The sequence below is a fragment of the Astyanax mexicanus genome, chromosome 4 (assembly GCF_023375975.1).
Source record: "Astyanax mexicanus isolate ESR-SI-001 chromosome 4, AstMex3_surface, whole genome shotgun sequence".
Lineage (NCBI taxonomy): Eukaryota > Metazoa > Chordata > Actinopteri > Characiformes > Acestrorhamphidae > Astyanax > Astyanax mexicanus.
In genome coordinates this window covers 24,464,071-24,491,336 of record NC_064411.1, presented here as the reverse complement: position 1 = coordinate 24,491,336, position 27,266 = coordinate 24,464,071, and the positions used below count along the sequence as shown (strand labels likewise).

General features: G+C 39.7%; 2 protein-coding genes across 2 annotated transcripts; both read left to right on the top strand.

Annotated features, from left to right (window-relative positions):
- The first annotated feature begins 414 nt into the window (after window positions 1-414).
- Window positions 415-16,409, top strand: chrng (cholinergic receptor, nicotinic, gamma). The gene is made up of 12 exons (XM_007241498.4): window positions 415-667; window positions 2,968-3,104; window positions 3,188-3,232; window positions 4,788-4,909; window positions 4,999-5,154; window positions 5,962-6,059; window positions 7,875-8,075; window positions 11,754-11,868; window positions 11,980-12,094; window positions 12,207-12,426; window positions 13,669-13,802; window positions 15,002-16,409. The coding sequence occupies exons 1-12, from the start codon at window positions 622-624 to the stop codon at window positions 15,191-15,193; spliced, it is 1,581 nt and encodes a 526-aa protein (XP_007241560.3). The 5' UTR covers window positions 415-621; the 3' UTR covers window positions 15,194-16,409.
- A 2,151-nt stretch (window positions 16,410-18,560) lies between these two features.
- Window positions 18,561-26,803, top strand: LOC111190311 (phospholipid scramblase family member 5). The gene is made up of 8 exons (XM_022664027.2): window positions 18,561-18,851; window positions 19,817-20,156; window positions 21,005-21,079; window positions 22,466-22,658; window positions 24,207-24,318; window positions 24,615-24,714; window positions 26,285-26,343; window positions 26,438-26,803. The coding sequence occupies exons 2-8, from the start codon at window positions 19,820-19,822 to the stop codon at window positions 26,462-26,464; spliced, it is 903 nt and encodes a 300-aa protein (XP_022519748.2). The 5' UTR covers window positions 18,561-18,851; window positions 19,817-19,819; the 3' UTR covers window positions 26,465-26,803.
- The last annotated feature ends 463 nt before the right edge of the window (window positions 26,804-27,266 follow it).

The following is a 27,266-nucleotide window of genomic DNA, read 5'->3' as shown; positions in this document are numbered from 1 at the left end:
TTGTGAAGTTAATAGTGAACTACTATAATCATTAGTTCAGTACTATCTACTGAGTAATTATTCAGTACTCCCTGGTAGTTAATAGAAAATATTTAGGTGTTAATGCAGCACTATTAATTAGTTACTGCTTAGTTCCTGCTTAGTTACCTATTAACTATGGAACAGTATTATAAAGTGTTACCAAGAAACATATAAGAGAGATGAAAAGGGGGGGGGGGGGGGGCAGATACAAGAATGGGGTACTAAAATACACCAGATTCTTGTGTGTTTCTGACCTGCGCTGACCCGACCCCCCGCTGTGTGTGTGTGTAACAGCTGGTAATGTGGGGAGCGTCAATTGTGTAGTAGGATTTCTAAAAATAACATGTATGGTAGACCCCATGCCTATTATACTACACACACACACACACACACACACACACACACAGACACAGCATTTTATCCTTCTCCGGGAAACAATCACTCATTCCTGCCCAGCCTTCTTTTTCTTTTTCTCTCACTCTCTCTCTCTCTCTCTCTCTCTCTCTCTCTCTCTCTCTCTCTCTCTCTCACACACACACAGGTGGTGTATTGTGGGAGCTGTGGGGAGATGTTAGTGTGAGGGTAAAGGCGAGCTGTAGAATGATGACGGTGTGTTTGTGGACGCTGCTGAGCCTCCTGCTCTCAGGTAAGACTCTCCTTCTTCATTCATTCTTAAGCTTAATATTTTAGATTAAGTGAGAGAAAATAATGTATATTCAGCCATACAGTCATAAATCACTTAAACACGTCTGAAAACAAAAAAACAGCAGCTCTTATAAACACAGCTCAACAATAGTGGAATAAACTCTGTTCGGGAAAGGTCAGGACTGCAGTCAGGCCAGTCCCGCACCCGTACCCTCTTTAAAAATGCTTTTGTTTGCAGCATGGGATTTTGCATTGACTGTGTCAATCAAGCCTGCAGCTTTATCTTTCTAAAATAAAAAGAATCAGACATTAACAGCATAAAGAGCATAAACTTTTTGTGGAATGTGTAGCAGGTCTGAAATGCAGGTATGAATTTACAACAGCATGAAAATGTATTTTTTATGTCCAAACCAATCTAGCCCTGTGTGAAAAGTGTTTGGTAAATCTAATAACTTTTTTGTGCACCCTCAGCGGCAAGAACTGAAATCAAGCTTTACTGATAACTGATAACGAGTCTTTCCCATCACTCTGAAGGAATTTAGTTCCACTCTTCTTTACAGAATTGTTTTAATTCAGACACATTCGAGGATTTTCAGCATGAACCTCCTGTTTAAGGTCATCCACAGCATCTCAATCAGACTTGCGGTCACAAACAGACTTTCTTCTTCAGGATTGTCTGGTAAACAGCAGAATTCCTGTTTCCTGTTTTCAAGTTGTTCAGACCCAGAAGCAGCAAAGCAGTCTCAGACCATCACACTGCCACCAGCATGTTTTACGTTCAGTATGATGTTCTTTTCCTGAAATTATGTGCTAGTTTTATGGCAGATGTAACGGGACACACACCTTCCTAATGTTACACTTTTATCACGTCAGTCCAAAGAATATTTACCCAAAGTTCTGGGGATCATCAGGATGTTTGTTGGTAAATGTGAGACGGGTCGTTGTGTTCTTTTTGGTCAGCAGTGTTTTTTTGGCTTGGAACTCTTCCATGGAGACCATTTCCGTCTAATCCTAAGAAATTACTTTGTAACCTTTTCCAGACTAATAGATGATCAATGACAGATGTTTTCTAATTTGGTTTTGAAATCTGTAAGGGAATAAATATTTTTTCACGCCACTGTATATCTGCTACACATAGAAACAGATCCTATTTCTGTGAACAACTCAGCAGTGCAAATGTTTTAGCTTATCCAATAATTTATTGCATTTTATTTTTGTCTAAATCAAACAAGACTTAGTGTAAGACTTCCAATTAAAACATGTAAAAATAACTGTATAAAATTACACTGTATAGACAATAGTATTGTGGCACTCTCTGTGAAAAGAGGTTGTATGAAATATGGCAAATGTCTAGCTAATATCTGCACAGTGTAACTGCAATGTATTTTAATAATGACATCTATAAATTGTTTTAGTGTGTGTGTGCATACAACATGCACTGATTATAAACAATCATACACAGTGATTTGAAGTTCACCCACACTCATTATTGACATGACTACTGGCAGATTTATTATAATGTCTATTAATGTCTATTAAAAGGCCAGTGTAACTTCCTGTTAGTCTTCATGATTGGCTACAGCTAGTCTCTTCTCTGAGCCCACATTAAAAGTGCTTATTGGAGCAGAGAAGATCTGAGATTACAGATCACAAGGTCATCAGATCAGTGCATGTGTATGTGAGTAAAAACTAAATTGTGACCATCAGATGAAAAAATGACCAAAGGAAGGCAGAGGTTTGCCATGATCATCTTTATTTCATTTATTAATATACATCAGTTAATCTAAAAGATATTTAGGCACTGAGTATACCTAACGATGAGTGTTTCAGGTGTTATTTTGTCCCATACTTCCTGGAAATTCTTCACTCATTCTCTACTGGGGACAGTTCAGAATTCCAGGCAGGGTCAGGTATTCAGTCCAGTCCAGTACCTGCACCTGAGTACCTGAGATTTCACACCTTCAAGCTCTACTAAAATGTGTACAGTTGAGCCACATGAACAAAGAAAAGCCTTCTAGAGGAAACAAAGCCTAGGTTTTTGGCCACAATAACCAGAAGTAAGGGTAAAAGAGTCCAGAGAGTCAGGTAGGGTCAGGTATTCAGTTGTACCAGCTGTTACCAACTGTTAAGCATGGTAGTGGTAACATCATGCTCAGGGCTGTTTTTTGTACTGGCAAAAAGTAGATTGTCAGATAATTCTCCAGTTTAACATCAAATCAATAGTTAGACAGTTATAACAGTGCCTAAAATTGTGTATATATTTGTGTTTTATCTCTGTTTATGTGTGTGTGTATTCTCTAGGAGTGGTGTGTAATCTGGAGGGAGATTTGCACATGGACCTGATGGCAGGATACAGCAAAAACATCAGACCAATGGAGAACAATGGTGACATCACAGAGGTTAAACTAAAGATGACCCTCACCAACCTCATCTCTCTGGTAAATCTGTGTGTGTGTGTGTGTGTGTCCTGGCAAAATGAAATGATATTTATATTAGTATTTCCTCCTCTGTGTTTGTGTAGAATGAGAAGGAGGAGACGCTGACCACATGCGTGTGGGTAGAGATGGTAAGAACCCAACACTGTCTGACACTGTCTGCAGAGTTACACAGTTACAAAAAGAGTATATAATGTGAACCAGTCCAATTATCAACCTAATTATCTAATGCAAATAAATGAATAATAAGATTACACATAACATGTGTGTATAACATAAGACCTGAGGTTTGCCACAGACCTAAATGACTGAACCCATGAATGACTTAAATAATAATAAGTTTGAGCACCTCTGTACTTAAGGAAAAAACCTTTTGCACATGTTATAAAGTAATATCTACCCATGTATAGATTTTCACAGAGTTGCACTGGAAGCTTCACTGACACAGGGCTAAAAGTGCAAAATAACAGAACATTATTCAGAGCCAGCTGAACACTAACAGTATCAGATTATTTTAACACAGAAACTGCTCAGATAAAAACCCTGTAACACAAGAGCCAGAAGCAGAACTTGCTTTTATAGCCTACAACAACTACATAATCATCATATGCTGTAAAAGCAAGTAACCTTCTCAGCATACCTAACACTACAAGTTTACCTAAGGTATCACGGGGAAAAGGCTAGACCTTAGGTAAAGTTTGTAGTTTATACTGTTTTTTATGATTAACTGCTTGGTCTTTATGTTGTAGGCTGTAAGAACAAGCATTGCTTTTTGAGCTGCTAACTCTAAGAACTGTGTTGGCTTTATGCTCTATACTGCATAAAGCCAACACTCTATAGTATCTAATTTTCTAAAATACTTTTTTGTATGTATATGCAAAATGTTCTAATAAAATCTAAGAGAAGACTAAATACAAGTCTGTTTTATTCATCTGGCCATAACAAAGTTAAACTATTATGCAAAGCAACCGATATAACAAAAAAATAAAAAATGACAGAATGTACTTACAATTTAGGCATAATAACTAAAAGTAATACATTTATGCTTATAAATAAAAATCTTGAGTCCAGTATCCTCAAATAATTTAAGTAAATAATTTTTTTCCAGGCTTACAGTGCACAGATGTTTACCAAAGTAGTTGTGTAGTGTTTATACTGTTTTTCAAGTTATGTTTACTTAATGTCTGCACAGTTTTATTTACTCAGTTTAGTTAAGTGGTACTGACTAAACAGCATAGTAAACATAGTAAGTGTTGGAAATTATATATTACCTTTATAACATAACCAAAGTTAAAATGACAACTGGTTCCTGGCATCATATATTTGTAAATGGGTTTGGGTAGCACTGAGAAAAATCCAACTGGAGACGTGCTGGTCATCTCAAAGTTATTATAATGTCATTATGATAATAAGCCCTTAAATATGACTAATGCTTATTCATGCAAAATGTTTCCTATTAAGCCTTACAACACTATGACCAGGCTATAAACCATTATATAAAATAACTGAATAACTAAGGGCCGGTAGCCCTGGTGAACATGACTGTACAATATTGGTGAGTTAGTGGTGGGGAGCACTTAATATACAAATAAATGATGCCAGGAACCAATAGGTAAGCTTATGGGTTAATATCAAGCTACTTTATTTAAGGACAATAGATAGATATTCATTTCTCTCTCTCTGCAGCAGTGGTATGACTACAGGCTCAGGTGGGCTAACAGGCCTGGGTTTGAGGGTTATGAGAACATCACACGCACTCGTATTCCCTCCACATCCATCTGGCTTCCTGATATCATACTGGAGAACAAGTGAGTCCTACAACAACCACACCCAAAACATCATAAAAAAAAAATAATAATAATATGAACTATTCTCTTCTGTACGTGAACGAGTGCAGTGTCGATGGGCATTTTGAGATCACGCTCTACACCAATGCCCTGGTGGACCCAGATGGACTGGTTTACTGGCTGCCCCCGGCTATCTACCGCAGCGCCTGCGCCATCAAAGTTAACTACTTCCCGTTTGACTGGCAGAACTGCAGCATGGTCTTCAGGTGAAGCTCATCCACACACAATGCTGAACCTGACCCTTACTGCCAGTACAGTGAACACCAACCCAGTTCCCCAACACACAGTAACTCCAACTGTAGCTATTTCCTTTAAAAAACAGAATCAGAAAACCTGTCAGTCTGTCCACATCAGCTGACCAGCATAACTAACCAGTTTGAGAAAGGTGGTTGACCAGCAAACCCAGCAATACCATTGTGATCATGCTGGTTGAATAATGTGACAAGCCTGATGAAGCTAATGAAGCCGAATGACCAAGTTTACCATACCTCCTTATCACACCAAAAACAACCTGACTTTAAACAGCCTAACCAGCTAGACTCATCTATAGGGTATATTCACCATCTAATGAATGACCGTGACCATTACAGACTGGATTAGATCCTATAAAAAATTGACTTGAGCACTGTAACCTGCAGTTCAGGTTTGTTGGCACTGGAGAACATTGGTATTGTTGTGCTACACTGTAAAAAAACACAGTAATTATAACTTAACACAGAATGAGCCAAAAATGGCTCTGCTTCCAATTGGCCAGTATATTGTGCTTTTACATTAGAAACATAATCCATCACATTATCATTAATATTATTAATGTAAAAAGTAAGAAGCTCTTCACACTACTAGTGCCCCTGACTAAGCAGCTGATCTCCCAGCATGCACGGTGGAGTTAGTTACTATAATTAGGAAACGCTCACATGGGGTGCACTGTATTCACAGCAATGTTCTGTTTTTGATTGTAACTTCACTGTCAGGAATTGTTGGAGTGTATTTATCTAATACTGAATGTGTTGCAGGTCTCAGACTTACAGTGCCAATGAGATCGAGCTGAAGCTGACGGACGAGGAGAACAGTGTAGTGGAGTGGATAGAGATTGACCCAGAGGCCTTTACAGGTATGTGGCACAAATTATTCTCTACCACCCAAGACCACATTCACTCAAGTGTCTAAATACCAATAACAGTAGCATGATGACACTATTATTTACAATATAACACACACTGCCTGGCCAAAAAAAAGTCGGCACCAAAAAAACACTATTATTAATATTAGGTTGAACTGTCTTTAGCTTTGATTGCAGCACACATTCACTGTGGCATTGTTTCAATAAGTTACAACGTTACGTTACAAGATTTATTTTAATCCAGTGCTGCATTAATTTTTCACCAAGATCTTGCAGCAGCGTTGATGATGGTAGAGTCTGACCACTGCACAAAGCCTTCCCCAGCACATCCCAAAGATTCTCAATGAGATTAAGATCTGGACTCACTCTTTCACAATTCCAGCCCCCTGAATCCTGGCATTGTTTCTTGGAATATGGCCGTGATCATCAGGGAAGAAAAAAACATTGATGAAATAACCTGGTTTATATTCAGTATATTCAGGTAGCAGTGGCGGATGCTGGTCTTTCAAGAAGGGGAAGCTCAATTTTGGCATACATACTTAAAATGTGTCGGTTTATTTATATGTAAATTCTACCCTTCCTGAGATGGTTTCATCAAGAGGCCATCAGTACATTTTATTTGTTACAACACTTCCAGTCAGCCAGCTCACTTTATCATACCAGAACAGCTGAAAATACCTGTTACTTTTCCCCACCTTTTACACCAAATTAATCGGAGGATCTGCTGTGCTGTTTAACTCTCAGTTATTCTTCATAAGGAAGACTATCAAATGGCTTCTCCAAAATCCGGTCCACAACATTAAAACTGTCTGACATTATGTGCAGCTTGCACTGGCGCGAGGCTAGTGTGAAGTGTGACCGTCTGTGAGTGCTTTGTGACGGTGGAGGGGCTGAGCAGCACCCGCTGAACAGAAACTGCGATAGAAAAGAGTGATAGAAGTCAGAAAGAGTGATAGAAGTCAGAAAGAGTGATAAATGTCTCCAAACACAAACAGCTACAAAAAAAAACAGAATTGATATTAAATTGTTCACACCAAAAGATCGCTGATTCGCTCATTTCGCTGTCAGTCAAAAAGTGATCATCCAATCATCATGCAGAAGCTGAGCGTCTGGGCCGGCCAAAGCCAGCCCACTGCCCCATAGACCCCCAGAGACGCTGAGCATCCAATGGGCGGGACAAAGCCCCGCATTTATCCAATGACTCGTGTCGTTTCGCCGCGCGCTTCGCTGACCTCATTCTTTCAGCACATACTGTTGCTGAACCTAGACCTGCAGACCAACTGCACCATCAACCCCACATCATTTACTTACTTCAATACAGGTAGAGAATTTTATTTGTGCAAACAATGTGAAAACCTCTTCTAATGAAAGCATTCAACTACTTTAAGATGCATCCGTTACTGACAGAAGGCACTAGTGTGTAGAGAAGTGCTACCAATATAATGTCAGTATTGAGCTTTGTTCTCTTCATTCTTAGTTCCATTCATCCTTCTTGGATGAGTTGGAGTTGAGATAGGGTGGTCTTGTCACTGAATGCAAATCAAATCCTCACAGCAATGCTCCAAAATTTAGTAGACAGCGTGTCTGGGCAAGCAGTTACTGTTAATATGCTTGTCTTTTCTATTTTAATGATCAAATATAGTAAAATGTGTAAAAGGATGAATCACATGCCTTTACTGGAGATGCTGGTTACATTGCAGTGCTGGGCCTTTATACGTCACTGGGTATGGTGATCTTGTATGTGTTAAGCATTTGTATACTCCATGGTTCTGAGCTGGTTACATTCTGTGTGCTCTGATTGGCTAGAGAATGGTGAATGGATGATAAAGCACCGACCGGCTAAGAAGATGATAAACGAGCAGTTTAGCCGAGACGAGCTGGACTATCAGGAGATCATCTTCTTCCTAATCATCCAGAGGAAGCCACTCTTTTACGTCATCAACATCATCGTGCCCTGTGTGCTCTTCTCCTCGCTCGGACTGCTCGTCTACTTCCTGCCTGCTAAAGGTCAGACTGCATGAGCGGCTGTGTGTAACACAGGGCCTCAATCACTCATTACAGTCAATAATCACCTTCCACAGCCTCTCTGCACAATTCTTTACAAACTAAATCTCACAGTTTAATACTGATCCTGCACGAGCATCACACCAATCACTATCTTTACACAGTTAAAAACACAACTTAGAGTTGCTCTGCTTTATGTGATTTTCAGGTTAGCTAAGCCAAAAATACCAACTTGCATCATAAACTACATTAAAGTATTTGCCTCAACTAACTTCCTCATCCAATTTAATATTCTTGTTAAAAGGTGACCTGACTATATTACCCATGTTGGAAATTTACAAATTTATCATTGTAACAAATTAAACCCTAAACCATGTAACCTTGTAAACAAATGAACTTAAACCTAAACCATGTTTTTCCATTAATAACTGAAATGTGTTCCTTGTAATGACCATACCAGTCCTGCTTAAAATTTTTATAAACATTTCCTAACCTTTATAAAACACTTTTATTGTGGTAATTTCCACCTCTGCAGTGCCCTTTCAGGTTTAACTGTGCTATAGGTGAGGATGATGTTTCTGTGTACTTTGGTAAGCAGACAATATCATCACAATATGCTGATCAGTAATACCACCCCTATGCTGACATCCAACCATCTGTGTATCACCCATTGCCCCTTCCAAACTAACCCTCCCATTTTTTGCCTTCATCAAATAAATTTGAGCTGAGGTTGGCGTTAGCAAAATCAGGGGGTTTAGTTACCCTTTAGCTTCTTACTTTTTACATGTTGTGTTAAATTTGTTCAAAAGCAGTTCATCACTTGTTCATAAAGACTTTCCATTGTTCACAGAACTCTATTGTTCCTATTGGCTTCTGCCATGTGTCACATGGGCCAAACCAGGGACAGACAAATGCAGATACAAATCAAACAGTTTATTAAGGGGGTAGTCAGACACAGGCAGGGTAAGTATCAAAATGGCAGCAACATTAAACAATATGCATGGTAAATCCAAAGGGCAGAGGGCGAGGCAAAAAGGAAGTCTAAGTACAAAACTGGGTCAGCAACGGAAAACAAACAATAGGAATGGCGAGACAAAAGAGTAGTAAAAAATACAAAAACACAGAAAAAACGATAAACACAAATGCTTAGTAGAAGAGCTAGATTCAATACCTGGCAAGGGAACAAAGCAAACAAATAAAAAAGTAGTCCAGGTGTGAGCAATTAGAAGCTCGGTGAGCGTGAATGCTGAATCACGTGATCAGGACAGTCAGGGAAGGCTAAGAAGGGTAATGCTGCAGACCGGACACTTAAATGGACAAGGAATCGAGACTTGAACCTGTTAATCTTTTCTTGCATCAACCAATTAAATTCTTGCTCTTAGCGGTCTATAATATTTTGCATTTGCAATAGTAGAGCGATATATATATTTCTATCTGGTAATCATAGTATGGTTTTATAAAAGTATAAATCCCTAACTGCAACTGCTACGACATTTAAGGCACTTTTGCGTACATGAGAAATATTCAACGCCTTTTCCCAAATTCCTTTGTTATTAGATAACTCTTTATTTACAGCAATTTGTTCTGACCAGGGAAACACCAAATGTGTAGGGCAGGGGTATGCCAGGGTCAGGTTTACTGGACTTTAAGGATCGCAGTAGTCCTGTCTTGTCATGCTTTTCCTGCACATTGGCCCATTGGCCAATATGTAATATAGACAGTGGACTGAACCAGTCAGGATATAGGAAGAAAGCGGCCCCACCCTCTCTCTGCGTGGTTTAGCTCTGAACACATGGGCAACTGAAAACTGCGCACCAGAGAGTGCACGCAGGGTCCGGCGCTCACGCTGTCTCTCTCTCTCTGTCTCCCTCGCTCGTTCGTTAAATCGCGTGCGCTCTCTCTCTCTCTCTCTCTCTCTCTCTCTCTCTCTCTCTCTCCCTCGCTCGTTTAATCGCGCATCTCCAAAAACAAAACATGATTATAATGAAGTTAAATTTTGATTATAAAGTTGATAATGGTGAGGCTATACAGAATGCCCCGTTTGTAGACTGAGACAAATACATGTTATAGCTGTTTAAAGGAGGAAGCACCTTTAACCTGAAAAATTAGAATTGTTATATTTGTTATATTAAAGAAATTCCAAAAATACATATTAGAGATGATTTAAATAAAAAGATAAAAAATCAATTGAACTACACAGAGCAGACAAAAATGGTGGAGTTAATAATTGACAATAAACTTCTTATATTTAATATGCTGATGATACATTATGCTTCCCTGTAACCCCACATACATAAATTACAAGTTGGTTGTGCTCTGCTAATTATGAGGGGCCGGTCTAAACCAAAAATGCCAGGGCCGATTTTTTGTCCCAGTCCAGCCCTGATGTTATGTAACACCCTTCAGGGTAGAATAACTCCTTAGTGTTTACATTTTCAACTCTAGACAGTGCTAACTTTAATTTACTTATGATTTAGTTTTCTAACCTAGAAATTAATCTGACCTGACGTTCACCCCCTGCTACTCTCCCAAAACTGTATAACGACCAGGGGTTTACTCATAATACACCATATTTCCGGTGGAGAGTTTACAAATACATATAACACACCCAAAAATACAAACACTCTGGAAAGTATCCTATTTGATCTGTGGAGATGAAAAATGGATAATGGTGTAGTTATAAGGAGGTGTTCATAGTACTGTGATGTGACTGTGCATATGAACCCTTTTTCAGGAGTGTATATCATGTGTTTGGGTCAGGTAGCTGCAAACCAGCGGAAACGTTACAGTTGTGTGGATGTTTTTTTAGCTCTGGAATGAATGGAAAAATGCTCCATAAATACCAGCAGTGAACAATAACTGTATACTATCCACAGCCTGATGTTAATCATAATCTTTAAAGTCACTGACCCTGAGGTTAAATTTGGCCTACATAACTTCCATTACACTCTCCTGATCTGTTGACTCAGACTGCCTCACAACACCATCTATTCATGGAGATCCTACAGAGAGGAGAAACAGCCTATACACAGAGGACTGTGTAAAAAAAAACTTATTGATCCATATGGAGGTCTCAGTAGCTTGTAGAAATATATTCACACACTGTATATACATTTTTTTTTATAATTTGAAAATATACCTACAGGGGTTTTTATATTGTTTCTCTCTAAACTTGTAGGCGTTCTGCAGATATTTATCAGCAGAGCACTGATTGGACATTTTGTTTGCACTATGCTCTTCAGAACCCGGACACTCTGCTAACTTTACATGGTTATAAGTTATAAGATAGGTTAATGAGTGGCTGATGGGCTGTATGCATCCCAACGCATGTTCAAAACTTGAGCAAACAATATGATCTGTACCGATAAAGCTCAAGAACATTGACTTATATGTTCCTGGTAACATTTATTTGAATAATGGAACAACTCTTTTCTTTGCTTCTCTTTGGGTAGTCTGTGTTCCCATTACAAAGGAAAATTATTTAATGACAGATTTATTTCACTGTGGTTCTCAGCCAGCATGAAGCAATGGTAATTTGCTCTTATGGCCTAAAACACTGTGGTCTTATAGAAAAGCATTACACAATTATACATTATACAGCTCTGTCAGTGTATGCTGATGATTTAAGATATACTGATTTGTTAGTAGTTAATCTGTGTGTTTTTGTGTGTGTGAGATCAGCTGGAGGTCAGAAATGTACCATGTCCATCATCATCCTGTTGGCGCAGACTGTCTTCCTCTTCCTCATCGCCAAGAAAGTTCCAGAAACCTCTCAGGCCGTGCCCCTGATTGGAAAGTAAGCTGATTAATTTCTCTGGAAAGTTAAACCTCTCTCTTCTTCTTACCCAGCTGTGTGAGAGTGTATAAAGACAGTGACAGTGAATCTTCTTCTGCTGGGTTTACGCAGGTATCTGATGTTTGTGATGTCAGTGACTACGATCACAGTGATGAACTGTGTGGTGGTTTTAAATGTGTCTCTGAGAACCCCCAATACACACCCTATGAATGATAAAGTCAGGAAGGTAATCACACACACACACACACACACACACACCAGGGAACACTCACACATCATTTGAAATTTGATATAAAGAAATGTCTGCTGCAGTTTAGCATGTTCATGTTCCTCCTCAGGTGCTGTTGAACATTCTTCCTCGGCTGCTGAGGATGAGGATGCAGCGCTGGAGTCCTCAGGGTGGAGTTAACGGATCTACACTTCCTCTGAGGAGACGCAGCTCTCTGGGGTTAATCGTGAAGGCGGATGAATACGTGATGAAGACGGCGCGCTCTGAGCTGATGTTCAGCAAGCTGAAGGAGAGAGATGGGCTGATGAGGAGTGCTCTGGAGAAGATTAGTGAGCTACACACACACAAACACACACAATAAAACTACCCAAAATCCACTCAATTCATTAAAAGGCCTAAACTGCTCGAACACACTAAAATATATGGTAAAATCTATCTAAGATTTGTATTACTTTATTACGCATGTCTTTTCCTATTGGCTGCTGGTCATTTGCATAATGTTGTGCCCCCAAACCCGCACTCACAATCAGTGTGCAGTCTTGTGGACAAGAGCTACTTTGCCTCTGGGTTTTGTTTTAGTGCTTATATAAGGTATTAACATTTTCTAGAAGTTAATTTGTTGTCTGGGCCAGTCAGAGTCAATTACTAAAGTCACTAAACATTGCTTATTCAGAGGGTGTTTATACAGCTTTTTTATCAATCTGTTTATTGTGTTTTTACAAAACAGACCAGAACAAACATGTTTAAAAGAATAACAGCTATAACAATACTATGTGACCATAATCAGAATAAACCTTAAAAAAATCATTACATGAAGGTCAGGTTCTGTTACAGTCAGTTCAAATATTAAAATAGTATTGTGGAATTATGAAAATATAGAGACCTTAAGAATCATTACCAATCATATTGGAATGCAAGGGAAGAGACTTTATAGACATAGTCAAAAAAGGAGTCCCAAACCTTATGGAATTTCCATATAGAGCCAGCTCTAATGTATCTAATCTTCTCCAGTGTTGCTACATTACACAGTTCTTGGATCCACATGGTGTGGAAAGGAGGGATGGGAGATTCATTTCAGTAGTATTAACCGTCTAGAAGAGTGACAGGGGATAGAAAGTCAGCTTGCCCTGTTGAAAAGAAAACCGGAGGAGGCAAACAAGGCAATAATGGCATTAAGTTCAAATGATTTACCTTTAATGTCAGTTAGTAAATTGAAATTTTCAGTACAATATTTTCTCAAAGAGGGGCAGGACCAGAAGGTGTGCACAAGATAAATGTGTCTTAATGGAGGGTAAAATGGCCCTGCTTCCCTTTTCCAGCATAAAGTCACACTTTACAGTAAAACAATTTAATTGCCCTTAAGATTCAGAGGGCAGTTCAGGGGAACTGTGGAGGTCAGGATGACCAAGGTGCTCAACATAACTTTTTGAAGATTGTGTTTCTGTGTAAACTCACAAACACAGTATTCACATAGCATTACAAGACGTATCAGAAGTATCAGAATTCATTGTTTAACTGACTGTGGGTTTCTGTACATCTTTAGACTTATTGTGTGTATCTTTGTCCCCCAGAGACCACCCTAGAGGGAGACACAGTGCAGGATCTGAGCTCCAGTCTGGCCATGGCTTCACCAGAGGTGCAGCAGTGTGTAGAATCCTGCAAACACATTGCTGAAAGCACCAAACGACAGAACGACTTCCAGAGCGTGAGTGCAAACGCAGCAGCTCACAATACTTCAATAAAACAAAACCGCAACACACAATATTCAGTCCAGTACTCTCTGCAAACAGCCGGCGTTTTCAGTGAAGGGTGTTGATAATTGACCTTATGATTGTGGTTGCATGCTGAGACATGGTATATCTGATAGAATATCTGAAATATTTTGTTTAGTATAATTGTAACAATTGATAGGTCAAGCTTTAAATTATGACTATAAATGTTATGTAAACATGAACAGATACGCACAATTAAATAGTCATAGAGGTCAGCTGACTACCTGAATATACTGAATATAGACCAGGTTATTCCATCAATGGATTTTTTTCCTGCCTGATGATCACGGCCATATTCCAAGATGACAATGCCAGGATTCAGGGGGCTGGAATTGTGAAAGAGTGAGTCCAGATCTTAATCTCATTGAGAATCTTTGGGATGTGCTGGGGAAGGCTTTGTGCAGTGGTCAGACTCTACCATCATCAACGCTGCTGCAAGATCTTGGTGAAACATTAATGCAACACTGGATTAAAATAAATCTTGTAACATTGCAGAAGATTATTAAAACAATGCCGCAGTGAATGTGTGCTGCAATCAAAGCTAAAGACGGTTCAACCAAATATTAGAATGTGACATTTTTTTTGGTGATTTTTTTGGGCCAGGCAGTGTATATCTGATGGTATATCTGATGAATATATGGTATCTATACAGTTTTACAGTGTACATAGTATAAATTAAATAGATAATTTAGTCTAGGTAAAATTTGATAGATCAAGCATGTTCATGAACAGATATAAATGTAAACATGAACAGATGTGCACAATTAAAAATACATTGCACAATTAACCTAATTCTTATTGTTGCAAATGATTTGTCATTAATAACCTGATGGGAACCTGATGCAGAAAATATGCTTACCAGAGGTGAAGACGTTTCTTAAAGAAAGAAAGAAAGAAAGAAAGAATGGTAAGAATGGCAGAAAGAAAGCAACAAAAAACACTTAATTTTTAATGATCCTCAGGTTTTCAGTACAGGAGAGAGAATGTGGAGAATGGTGTGGTTGTGTTGAGCAGATATGTGGAGAGTGTGGAGGGTGTGGGTTGGGATGATGTTTGGACTGTGGATCAGGGTGTGCTGGGGCGGGTTTAGGATGTTTACACTGGGACTGATCCGGCTGTGCTCTCTCTGCAGGAGAATGAGGAGTGGGTCCTGGTTGCCCGGGTGATTGACAGGCTCTGCTTTATCGCCATGGCGATGCTGTTTATTCTGGGGACCGTTGGAATCTTCCTGATGGGCCATTTTAACCAGGCGCCGTCTCTGCCCTTCCCTGGAGATCCCAAAAAATACCTGCCGGATATGCCCCCAGCGAACGCCACGGGCTGACCTTCAGCAGACCACAGAGAGACGTGATCAGAGGAACATCTGAGTTAGATCTGAGCACAGCCAATCAGACAGCAGCGGAGGAGTTAACTCCATCACCAGGGCTGTTTCTGAACAGTCAGCTCACTCTTACCTGAGGGTCCATTCATTCCTCTCACATACAGGAGAAACACACTGTATAAACTTTAGACTGAATGTATAAACTTTACAGTAATGCCAACTAACTGCACACAACATGCTCGTGGGGCCCCCTGGTGGATTGGAGGGCCAAGGGTGGCTTACTGTATGGAGTGAGCAGAAAATGAAACAGGACTGGACTGACACACCCTTTTGTTGTTTATTCTTCTGAGATTATTTTACAGTATCTACCAAGCAAAGGTTTGAACACACTACTTCTCATTACTTGTGTTTTTTGATTTCCTATACATCAAAGCAGATTCTGCCTTTAGCATAAACCCCCTGTGAGTTCAGGCTGTTCATCTTGAGTGTGTGTGCCTATCTAATAGACACTGGGGCGGAGTTACAGTAACAAACATCTGGGAGTTAATATATTAACTCTTTCCAGTTAAAGTTAAAACTGAGCACCACCCTGGCATCATTTATTTGCATGTTCCCACAGCCCTCACTCACCATCAGTGTGTAGTCTTCCCAACCACAGATACCTTCCTTTGGATTTTTTTTAGAGTTGCCAGTACTTAGTAGCATCATATTTAGAAAAGGTTATATATTTTTATTTCCTAATTGCTCAATTTGCTTAATTCATGGGGAACTTAATTGAATTAAGTAAATTGCATGAGTTACTGCATTGCATTCCTTAGACAACCACACACTGTAGAAAAGAAAACTTGCTTTTACAGCCTAGAACGCTGTAGCTTGGCATTAAAAAAATCATTGCATAAAATGAAACATAGTCAAGGTAAGGTGGTCCTGGTTGGCGTGAGTACACACTGATGGTGAGTGGTCTCAGCTGTACAGTTTAGATAATATTTACTCACAATATGGGGTGCACTCTACCCAGACAGTGTAAGTGCAACAAAACAGTAATGTGAATTAACAGCAGGAGAGTTGAATCACAAATCTCAACAGCCTGCGAAAAAACTCTGAAATACTACACCACCGAAACCCATGAATGGTAATGTATATCTTTATTTTAGTCCGTATGAAGCAGTCAGTGTGTGTGCTTTTTATAATTTTAATAAAATGATCTATCTGTTTCAGAGTTCTGTTTCATGTTTAATGAAATAATTTTAATCTCATTTAAGTGTGAATTGTCTGTATTGTTGGTTCAGTCATAAACTGGTTACTCTAGTAAGTATGAGTGTATGTACCGTGTCTGTGAATGGATATGGATTAAATCTCCAACAGGTATGAGGTGTGTGTTAGTGTGTGTTGAGCTGCTGGTACAGTGAGTGGATCAGATACAGCAGTGATTAGCAGTGATTAGCATGGTGGTGTCCACAAACAATTGGTCATAGTATAGCACAGTATAGTAGCGTATAGCACAGTATAGTAGCGTATAGCACAGTATAGTAGCGTATACCACAGTATAGTAGCGTATACCACAGTATAGTAGCGTATAGCACAGTATAGTAGGGTATACCACAGTATAGTAGCGTATACCACAGTATAGTAGCGTATAGCACAGTATAGTAGCGTATAGCACAGTATAGTAGCGTATAGCACAGTATAGTAGCGTATAGCACAGTATAGTAGCGTATAGCACAGTATAGTAGCGTATACCACTGTATAGTAGCATATAGCACAGTATAGTAGCGTATACCACAGTATAGTAGCGTATAGCACAGTATAGTAGCGTATAGCTCAGTATAGTAGCATATAGCACAGTATAGTAGCGTATACCACAGTATAGTAGCGTATACCACAGTATAGTAGCGTATAGCACAGTATAGTAGCGTATAGCTCAGTATAGTAGCGTATAGCACAGTATAGTAGCGTATAGCACAGTATAGTAGCGTATAGCTCAGTATAGTAGCGTATAGCACAGTATAGTAGCGTATAGCACAGTATAGTAGCGTATACCACAGTATAGTAGCGTATACCACAGTATAGTAGCATATAGCACAGTATAGTAGCGTATACCACTGTATAGTAGCATATAGCACAGTATAGTAGCGTATAGCACAGTATAGTAGCGTATAGCACAGTATAGTAGCGTATAGCACAGTATAGTAGCATATAGCACAGTATAGTAGCGCATACCACAGTATAGTAGCGTATAGCACAGTATAGTAGCGTATAGCACAGTATAGTAGCGCATACCACAGTATAGTAGCGTATAGCACAGTATAGTAGCGTATAGCACAGTATAGTAGCGTATACCACTGTATAGTAGCTTATAGCACAGTATAGTAGCATATAGCACAGTATAGTAGCGTATAGCACAGTACAGTATAGTAGAGTACAGTACAGTATAGCACAGTATAGCACAGTATAGTAGCGTATAGCACAGTATAGTAGCGTATACCACTGTATAGTAGCATATAGCACAGTATAGTAGCATATAGCACAGTATAGTAGCGTATAGCACAGTACAGTATAGTAGAGTACAGTACAGTATAGCACAGTATAGCACAGTATAGTATAGCACTGTGTATAGTATAAGTGTACAGTTGCAAGAAGAAGTATGTGAACGCTTTGGGATTATACTTGGATTTCTGCATAAGTAGGTAATTAAATGTGTTCTGATCTTCATCTAAGTCACAATAATGCCAGACAAAAATATATATTTGCATGTTTTATTGAACACAACATGTTTGAAGTTTGCAAAATAGCACCTGAATATTCTACAGCAGTACTGGCTAAATATACAGTGGAGAGATGGTAGCAAAATTTAGGTTTTTGAAAGGAACACACAACGCTATGTGTGGAGAGTCCTGACCTCAACCCAATAGAGACGCTGTGGCATGACCTCAAGAGAGCGATTCACACCAGATATCCCAAGAATGTTGCTGAACTGAAACATTTTAGTAAAGAGGAATGATCCAAAATTCCTGTTGTGCAGGTCTGATCTGCAACTACAGGAAACGTTTGGTTGAGGTTTTTGCAGCTACCAGTTATTAAATCGAAAGCTTCACATCCCCCCTCACTGTGAATGTTTTCATTTTAATTTGTGTGGTATTAGTTTAAGCACAGTATAGTACAGTATAGTATACTATAGTAAAATACAGTACCCTATAGGATAGTATATATTTATCCTGAACATATGAATAAAAGTCACTATAAGAAATTTTGTTTTGTTATCTGTGTAAGTCTCTGTATGTGTGTGTGTGTGTGTGTGTGTGTGTGTGTGTGTGTGAGAACGTGAAGCAGGATGTAAATTACGTGCCTGAGTGGGATCCCACAAAGAGCAGATCCTGGTCTGAAGGGGGACGGGGAGGATAGAGGTACACAAACACTCCCTCACTGTGTTACCCTGCAGTCCTCAGGGATTGCCTGGATACCCCACCTTCACCACAGAGCACTCCCAGATCAGCATGATGACCCTCACCCCAACCCACTTCCACTAATTCACTCTTCAGAAACTAACGATTATACACCAGCCAGAGGAGCAGCCCAGGAGAACCCAACAACAACCTAAACACATAGACGAGGAGTAGCTGAGGAGCAGTAGAAGACAAGCTGAGCAGAAACCCAGCAGAAGGTGAGGAGTGGGAGTTGTTGGTATTATTATATTGTGGGTAGTACTAGACTGTATTTTCCTTTTAATAGAAAATCTTTATTTAAAATACTGACTTAATCCCTGCATGAGAAAATACCCACTCAGCAAATGTCTGGATTTTATTCTGTAAATTAGACTAAAGATTACAGAGTTCAGGGGGTTTTTTTTCACGTTGTTTAAGTAAATTTCACCTCATATGTTGAGTAAATGTTCCCTAAATTAAACAGCAGAGACTCACATTAAAATAAAGAAAAGTTTACCTACAATTACATCTTTCCTGTTGGTTCCTGGTATCAATTTTTTGCATAATTGGTGTGTGTGTGTTCAGCCCTCAATCACCATCAGGGCTACCTTCCTGTGGGTATTTAGCCCATTTTGCAAATAGTTAGTCCACTAATCCATAAAGAAAGATGTATTCATTGTGTAATGTTAGCTAAACTTCATAATTGCTTCTAGAAGTGTTACTGTAACTTTGATCATAAGGATTTTCTGTGGTCCCACATATAGACTCAAAATCAGCTGATTAAACTCACACAAAGTTAAATCAGGACAGCAGAATGTGCTGTGCACTAAGGCAGGGATTTCAGGCCTAGTCCTACACTATAATTTCCTCTAGTCTAGTCCAAACTAGACTTAATCCCTGCCTGAGAAATGCCTAGAAATGTTTCTTCATGATGGAGTTTCCACAGTCTGGAGGATATTTCTCTTCCATGTCTCCACTTTATAATGTCACTTTACTGTCCCAGTTCTTTTTTTGGAAAGTACAGAATTGAAAGAATTGAATGTCCATTCAAAATGTAATTATTTTGAGCAGATAAAACATGACATATCTTGAGTATGCCTTTGCTCTGTTGCAGTCAAATACAAGAAACACATTAATTAGCCTTACTGTTGCAGTGTTTCTTATATGGGGTTGTTTATATACAGTAGTTTTTATTATATTTCAGAGCATGTCCACTGTATCAGCTCAGCCTCTGCCATTTGGCTTAGAGAGAGAGAAGCATATTGAGATGCTGTTCAGAGCTTTCAGCAGGAGATGGAGACCCTCCACAAGCCCACAGGAGCTCACAACCCCACCTACCTACAGATACGGCCCCTTCCCGGACCCCCCTGCACCCACCTCCCTGAGCCCAGGGTCCAGTGAGGGTGGGCGGGTCCGGGTATCGGGCGCAGAGCTGAACAGTGTGGAGAAAGCTGAGCAGTGGGTCACCGCAGGGTTACCGGCTGGTCTGGCTGTTCTGAGATCCGTCAGTCAGCTGCACATCACGGCCATACCTGAGCTCCAAGGTAAGACATTTCATTGTAGTAATTTCCGCCTCTGCAGCGCCCTATCAGTTTTAACTGTGCTATAGGGGTGGACAGACACATCACAATATGCAAATCAGTCAATCAATAATACCACACCTTGATGTCCATTCATCTGCGTCTCACCACTATCAGAGCTCTCCCTCCTGCCCCGTCTCTAAACCCATACATCACCCAGTGTGACATGGGGCCTGTACACTGTAGAGGTTGTGTGACTGAACCTAAAAAACATGAATTGATGGAATAGATGCAGGTTTTTAAACAGGAATGAGTTTTTGAAACGTTATGCATTACTGACAACAATTAATTCAGTCATGTATCATCAAATAGAGTTTAGCCCATTGTGAGAGTATTTCCAAGGCACCACATTACATTCAATACAATGGTGTCACTTTTTCATTAGAGGAGCTGATATCTAACCGAGCACTTCATTGTGTAAAAGAATAACAACCATATACAGCACTGGATCACATTTACTCTACTGGAAAGGAAAAAAGCACTCTCTAGTAGGGTTGGCATAGATAGTGGCACCATAGATAGGCACTATAGACACAATATTTAATAATAAATATTTAATATCTTACTTTATTGCCAAAAGGAGCACCATAACAGGCACTCAATCACTTTATTCCCATGAGAAGTCTCATTTTTGCAATTCTACAGGTCACTTTAGTGATGCTTTTCAACCAAGACGACCCCCCCCCCCTTACATGTGCTTTAAGAGGCCATGGCCTCAAATTCCTCAAATTCAATTTTTCTATTTTGCAACAATAACAATGAAACAATGTCAATCAATGAAGTGACCAACACATTTGTTTCCATCATATCAGGTCCCCGGTGTGTAGCCCGCAGGACATACAACATCACAACAGAAACCAGAGAACAGCTGTTTGTAGCAGTGGAAGGTGATATCCAAAGCCTGTTCAGATCCAACACTGTACAAAATTGCCCTGAAAAAGTTACAGTAATTAACTGGTCGCAGTTTTGTCAGCATTTACAGTGCGTCTACAGTATTCTACTCAATAATGAATTCCAGCATGGTGATGGTATTTTACAGTGTGTCACTGTATAATATACTGCATTTTGAACAAATCTGTGCAAATTGAACAGCTGTGTTACTTACCCTACAATCGTTATATAAAATGTAACTGAAGAGAAAAAATCTTTCTTGGCGGGTAAAATATACACTGCTGTGGTGAATGAGGGTTTGGGGGACACACCCTTTTAACAAATACCTGACACCAGGAGCCAATAAGAAACATAGAAATGTTGAAATGTAATAATAAAAAAACTTCAGAAACTCTAGAGTATGCATTCAGTTTTAAAACTAGCTCTCACATGGGGGTGTGTTTGCAGCAATGTTTTGTGTTTGACAGCACATTGATTTGGTAGAGTGAACAAGGTGTGAATTTACAGTACTATATCAATAATAGCTTTACAGCACTTCATTGGCAACTACAGTACAGGCCAAAAGTTTGGACACACCTTCTCATTCTATGCGTTTTCTTTATTTTCATGACTATTTACATTGTAGATTCTCACTGAAGGCATCAAAACTATGAATGAACACATGTGGAGTTTTATGTACTTATGTACAAAAAAAGGTAAAATAACTTAAAAAAAATTATATTCTAGTTTCTTCAAAATAGCCTCCCTTTGCTCTGATTACTGCTTTGCACACTCTTGGCATCATTCTCTCAATGAGCTTCAAGAGGTGGCCACCTGAAATGGTTTTCCTACAGTGGTTTTCCAACTCCCACAGGTGTTTATTAGAACTTGTTGCTCCTAAGTCTTCACTCTGTGCTCCAGCTCACCCCAAACCATCTGGATTTGGTTCAGGACCGGACAGCCGGACAGCTCATTTTTTGTTCATTTATAGTTTTGATGCCTTCAGTGAGAATCTACAATGTAAAAAGTCATGAAAAAAAGGAAACGCATTGAATGAAAAGGTATGTCCAAACTGGGGTTCTGTACATACCCCATATATTTTACATGGTTATTGTAAAGAATAACTACAGTATTATAACAGTTTTTTTTATGTATTTCCTTGCTCTAAAAAGCTGTAATACTCTGTAATTTACTTTTGTACATTTTGTACATTTACAGTAATATGCTGTAATCTCCAGAGTGATTTATTAAAATTTTTTAATAAACAAATTTCTTGCAGTTAAATTACTGAAAGAATTGAAATAATATTTTTACAGTGTGTGTAATGTTATGTTAGGCACTGGTTAAGGCCTGTTAAAGTGGAAACACTGCCACTAATTACTCTCTCTCTCTCTCTCTGTTAGAGACTTGCTGTGTGTGTGTTCAGTGCTGCGGTCCTGCTCGCTCCTGCTCACTGCAGGGTTTTGATCAGGACCGCCAGCACATCTTCCAGTTTGAAAGACCCCTGAGGGCTGAGTCGTGCTGCTTGGGATGCTGCCTGATGGAAATGAGAGCGTACACAGCTCAGAGGGAGCTCATTGGCACCGTTCATCAGAGGTACCCCCCAAAACACCCCCTCGCCCACTTACACAGCCTCATCAGACTACTGGTTTACTGGTCTTCCACACTGAACCACACTGCTCTCAGCTACAGAGGATTCTGCAGAGCAGACCCAGCTGTGCTATGGATCTGTTTCATAAAGCACAACGGTTACCCAAATCCACCGTTTGGTCTTAAGTACAGTTGTTTCTTGTTTGCATAGTATAAAAAGTTAATTCTGCTTTTGATGAAGTTACTGTCTCTTCTGTCCAGAGAAGACTTTCTACTAAATTTAGGGGCATTACTGTGAGGATTGTATTGCATTTGGTGACGTGTTCGACATTCCTGACCTTATTAACTCTCTTATTGCCAAATGTAATAAAATGTCTCGATCGGCTGATTTATGGCTGGCTACATTGGTCATCGGCCTGGATGTGAGCCAAGCATTTGGACCAGAATCGAGTTCAGGGCCAGGCTGAGGCAACTCAGTCTTGTGATGTTTTAATGACCTGAGTGTTTTTGCTTGATCAATACCCCATCTCATTCCCAACTCATCCCATCCAAAGTGTTGTATGGAGCTCCATCATTCCAGAGAACACAGTTCCACTGCTCCACAGCTCAGTGCAGGGGCTTAATACCCCTAAAATGAAATGATGGTGACCCCTGTAGAGCAGTGTGAGAGGAAGAAGCTGTTAATATATGAGACTCTTTGATCCTCCCTGAATGTGTTACATCATTCGCACTCTCTAGCCGTGTTAACTATCACAGACAAAACCCTCCTTTCTTCACTCACTCCTCTCTTTCATCTCTCTCCCTCTTTCTCCTCTTTCTTCCAGTGCCAGCTATTCTGTGAGAGCAGATGAGATCTTCTTTGTGAACTTGGTGATTTTTGTCCCTCTCTCTCCTCCTGCCCCTGAAAAACTCTGGGGGCACAATTAAACACAGACTAGTCTTCATAACTTTGTGACATAACATAATTTTAGAAATGAAATTAGGCAGATTGATGTGTGACTGAAGTTGTAGACTTTTAGATTTAATTGAAAAGGATAAACAGAACTATTCAATTAATGGTTTCGAAAAGGGACGTCCTAATCAGGACATTTTGCATTGCCCCATATGCCTCTTTTTAGTAGCAATTTATATTATGAGATACTATATGTATATGTGTGTGTGTGTTAAGCGGTAATGATAATTTATTCACCAAAAAATGACATGGTTCTCTTTCCGGTAAAACAGAGCATTTGGGTGATAGTTTTATATAGATTTAGATATTATACGATTTTTTACGCTTCACTATAAAATAGTTTCACTCTGCAGATTCTAACAAAACTCTCCTCAGTGTTGCTGACTGAGGTATAGTAATTGCACATTGTGTGCATCAAACACCCAGTTCCACTGCAGTATAAGCCTAACAGTGCTAACAGTGTGGCAGGAATACATGCCCATGCCTTAACACTGCCTCCACCATGTTTGAAAGATGATATGGTGTTGTGTGGGATCTTGAATTTCTTCTTGCCCACTCCATATGCTGTACACAGCTAGAACATGTGTTTCTGTGTGTGTCAGGTGGAGTATGTTTACACCATACTTTGAGGTGTGTGACGCTTCAGGCTCCTCCTCCATACGGATACAAGGCTCCTGCTGTCCAGTTCGTTGCTTTGCTGACCAGGAGTTTCAGGTGACCATCACCATCACGTGTATGTGTGCGTTTTCATAGGGACATTGTCTTAGACCTACGGGGCTAAAATACAGTTCAGTGCATGTGCACATATGAGATGAATTAATGGCACTTGAATATGTACAGATAACTAAACAACTGTGTTAAAGTGATCCATCCTTATACATACTGTCTGGACTATCTCACAATATATATTGCAGGACAATAAAATATCAGTATGCCCCCTTCAAAAGAAATCAGGTTAAATTCAAATGTGTTCACCGCTCCTACCTGACTGTCGGTCTGTTTCTCCACAGGTGGTCTCTACGATTGGGGAGCGCGTCGGAACAGTATGGAAAAAGTGGCCAGGCTATAATGAGGAGTGTAACATGGATCATGAACATTTTGGCTTGGACAGTAAGTCCAGACAACTTTCTCATACACTATATAAACTACACAGTATACCAACAAAGAGCTGTTTTGACATCCCATTCTAAACCTACAGGCATTAATGTGTAGTTGGTCAGGGAAGCTCTAACAGCTTCTATACTTATTGTGCACTGGGGCAATGTTTTGGTATTCTGAAGCATTAAGATATCATTCTTATATAACCTAGGCAAATCTCTGAAAAACAACCCCACAGCATCATCCCTTGTCCAAACTGTACCGTTGGCACAGTGCAGTCAGGCTAATAACGTTTTTCTGGCATCCACCAAACCCAGACTATCAGATTGTCAGATCAGAATGTATTTCCACTGCTTCCACTTGCAATTGATTTGGTCCACTCACCCATAGAAACCAATGCATCCAGAGGAGGTGTGGAACTCTTCAATTGATGATTGAGTTTTGGAAACTTCTCTGCTCCCCAGCACTCAGACACCCTGCTTGATTACTTTATGTGTAACTTTACCAGTTGCTCAGGTTCTTAAACGTTTCTGTTTTTCAGTAATAAGCTGATGGTATAATTACCAGCTGACTTGTTGCAGCCGTGCCATCCTATTACAGTGCCACACTGGAGATCAGTTAGCTCTTTAGCTCCACCCACTCTATCACTGCATGGCATGCAGACTGCATGGCTTAATGCCTAATTTCATGAATGAAACACTTAAAAGGTGTGTCACATTACTAGTGTATCAGAAATGGAAATTTACAGCCCAATTGAAAACTTTCAGGTGCTAATTTAAATACTTATCAGACTCTTGTTTGTTGTCACCCTTGGTGTGATTGAAAGCATAATCTGATTTAATCTCAATCTTTATCAGGTGCACTCAGAAGTTTTGATCTTAATTTTATTTTTCAGGTGTAGTTTAATCTGGCATATTACCAAGATTACCAGCTAATGCCATCTCTGCAGTCGCTTCATACTCAACTGCAAGTCTAGAAAGCAGAAGCTTTTTCCTGTATTAGGTTGACTGCTCCACCCCAGAAAGTTCTGATCAATCAGCTTGCATTTTTTCTTGTGTGAAAACAAACCAAACCAAACCAAACCAAGGGTAAAACGCTCAGAGTTAACAAACTCATTAACCAACTATAGATGTGAAACATTTTAAATAATTCTAGAGCCGAAGCCAAAGTGCTCTCAGCAATGTTCAAACTTCAGGACAACCTCTTCTCATTAAAATGAATACAGCTTTAACATATTTAAAAAGTATACCACAGCCAATATGCTAATATGGGGTAGGATGGTTACAGGAGGGAAAAAACATATTTTCACATGTAGGTTTGTGTACTTGTGTTTTGTTTGGCTAATATTTCAATTTGTTTGATGATCTAAAACATTTGAGAGCGACAACCATGCAAAAAAAAAAAAGAAATCATTAAGGGGCAAACAGCTTTTTCACACCACTGTATATGGGGCCAACATGAAACCCATGGACAAACCGTTCTGGTTCCCAGTTAGGTTACCAATACAGACCCCACACGGGCCATTTATGTAGGACTAAACTGTGTTGTTGATCTTAGAAGTGTTGTTTTCTTCCTCTCTTAGTTCCTCAGAACTTGTGTGTGAACACTAAAGTGCTGCTGCTCGCTGCCACATTTCTTCTGGTAGGTCTCTGCTCTTACAGATTTAAAAGCAGAATGAAACTGATTCAATTAAGCTGTGAACATTAAATTCCACTATGTTCCGTCTGCTTTTCAGAATCATATGTTTTTTGAAATGAGCTGAAAGAAAGGAAGAAAACAAGGCCTGTTAAAGAAGATGAAGCCCTGTGTCTTTGGATTAACCATGAACATCATCCTAGAAATAATATTGCCCCAAGATGCCTTTTCAATACTATCAAGAACTTGTAACAGTTGTATAATACACAGAATAAAATCTGTTTACTCAAACACTCAAAAAACTTAACAAAAGGTGTCCCAATTCTTGTTGAGATAGAGGGGTAGTGTGTTCTGATTCTTGTTGGGATAGAGGGGTAGGGTGTGCTGATTCTTGTTGGGATAGAGGGGTAGGGTGTGCTGATTCTTGTTGGGATAGAGGGGTAGGGTGTTCTGATTCTTGTTGGGATAGAGGGGTAGGGTGTGCTGATTCTTGTTGGGATAGAGGGGTAGGGTGTGCTGATTCTTGTTGGGATAGAGGGGTAGGGTGTGCTGATTCTTGTTGGGATAGAGGGGTAGGGTGTGCTGATTCTTGTTGGGATAGAGGGGTAGGGTGTGCTGATTCTTGTTGGGATAGAGGAGTAGGGTGTGCTGATTCTTGTTGGGATAGAGGGGTAGGGTGTTCTGATTCTTGTTGGGATAGAGGGGTTAGGTGTGCAATTCTTGTTGGGATAGAGGGATAGGGTGTGCTGATTCTTGTTGGGATAGAGGAGTAGGGTGTGCTGATTCTTGTTGGGATAGAGGAGTAGGGTGTGCTGATTCTTGTTGGGATAGAGGGATAGGGTGTTCTGATTCTTGTTGGGATAGAGGGGTAGGGTGTGCTGATTCTTGTTGGGATAGAGGGGTTAGGTGTGCGATTCTTGTTGGGATAG

Bases quoted from the DNA above. Each gene is read 5' to 3' on its own strand.
- chrng (XM_007241498.4), top strand. From the start codon at position 622: ATGATGACGGTGTGTTTGTGGACGCTGCTGAGCCTCCTGCTCTCAG. The intron at 11,869-11,979 runs GTAAGCTGATTA...GGGTTTACGCAG, and splicing joins GCCGTGCCCCTGATTGGAAA to GTATCTGATGTTTGTGATGT. The intron at 12,427-13,668 runs GTGAGCTACACA...TTTGTCCCCCAG, and splicing joins GAGTGCTCTGGAGAAGATTA to AGACCACCCTAGAGGGAGAC.
- LOC111190311 (XM_022664027.2), top strand. From the start codon at position 19,820: ATGTCCACTGTATCAGCTCAGCCTCTGCCATTTGGCTTAGAGAGAGAG. The intron at 24,715-26,284 runs GTAAGTCCAGAC...TTCCTCTCTTAG, and splicing joins TGAACATTTTGGCTTGGACA to TTCCTCAGAACTTGTGTGTG. The intron at 26,344-26,437 runs GTAGGTCTCTGC...TCTGCTTTTCAG, and splicing joins TCGCTGCCACATTTCTTCTG to AATCATATGTTTTTTGAAAT.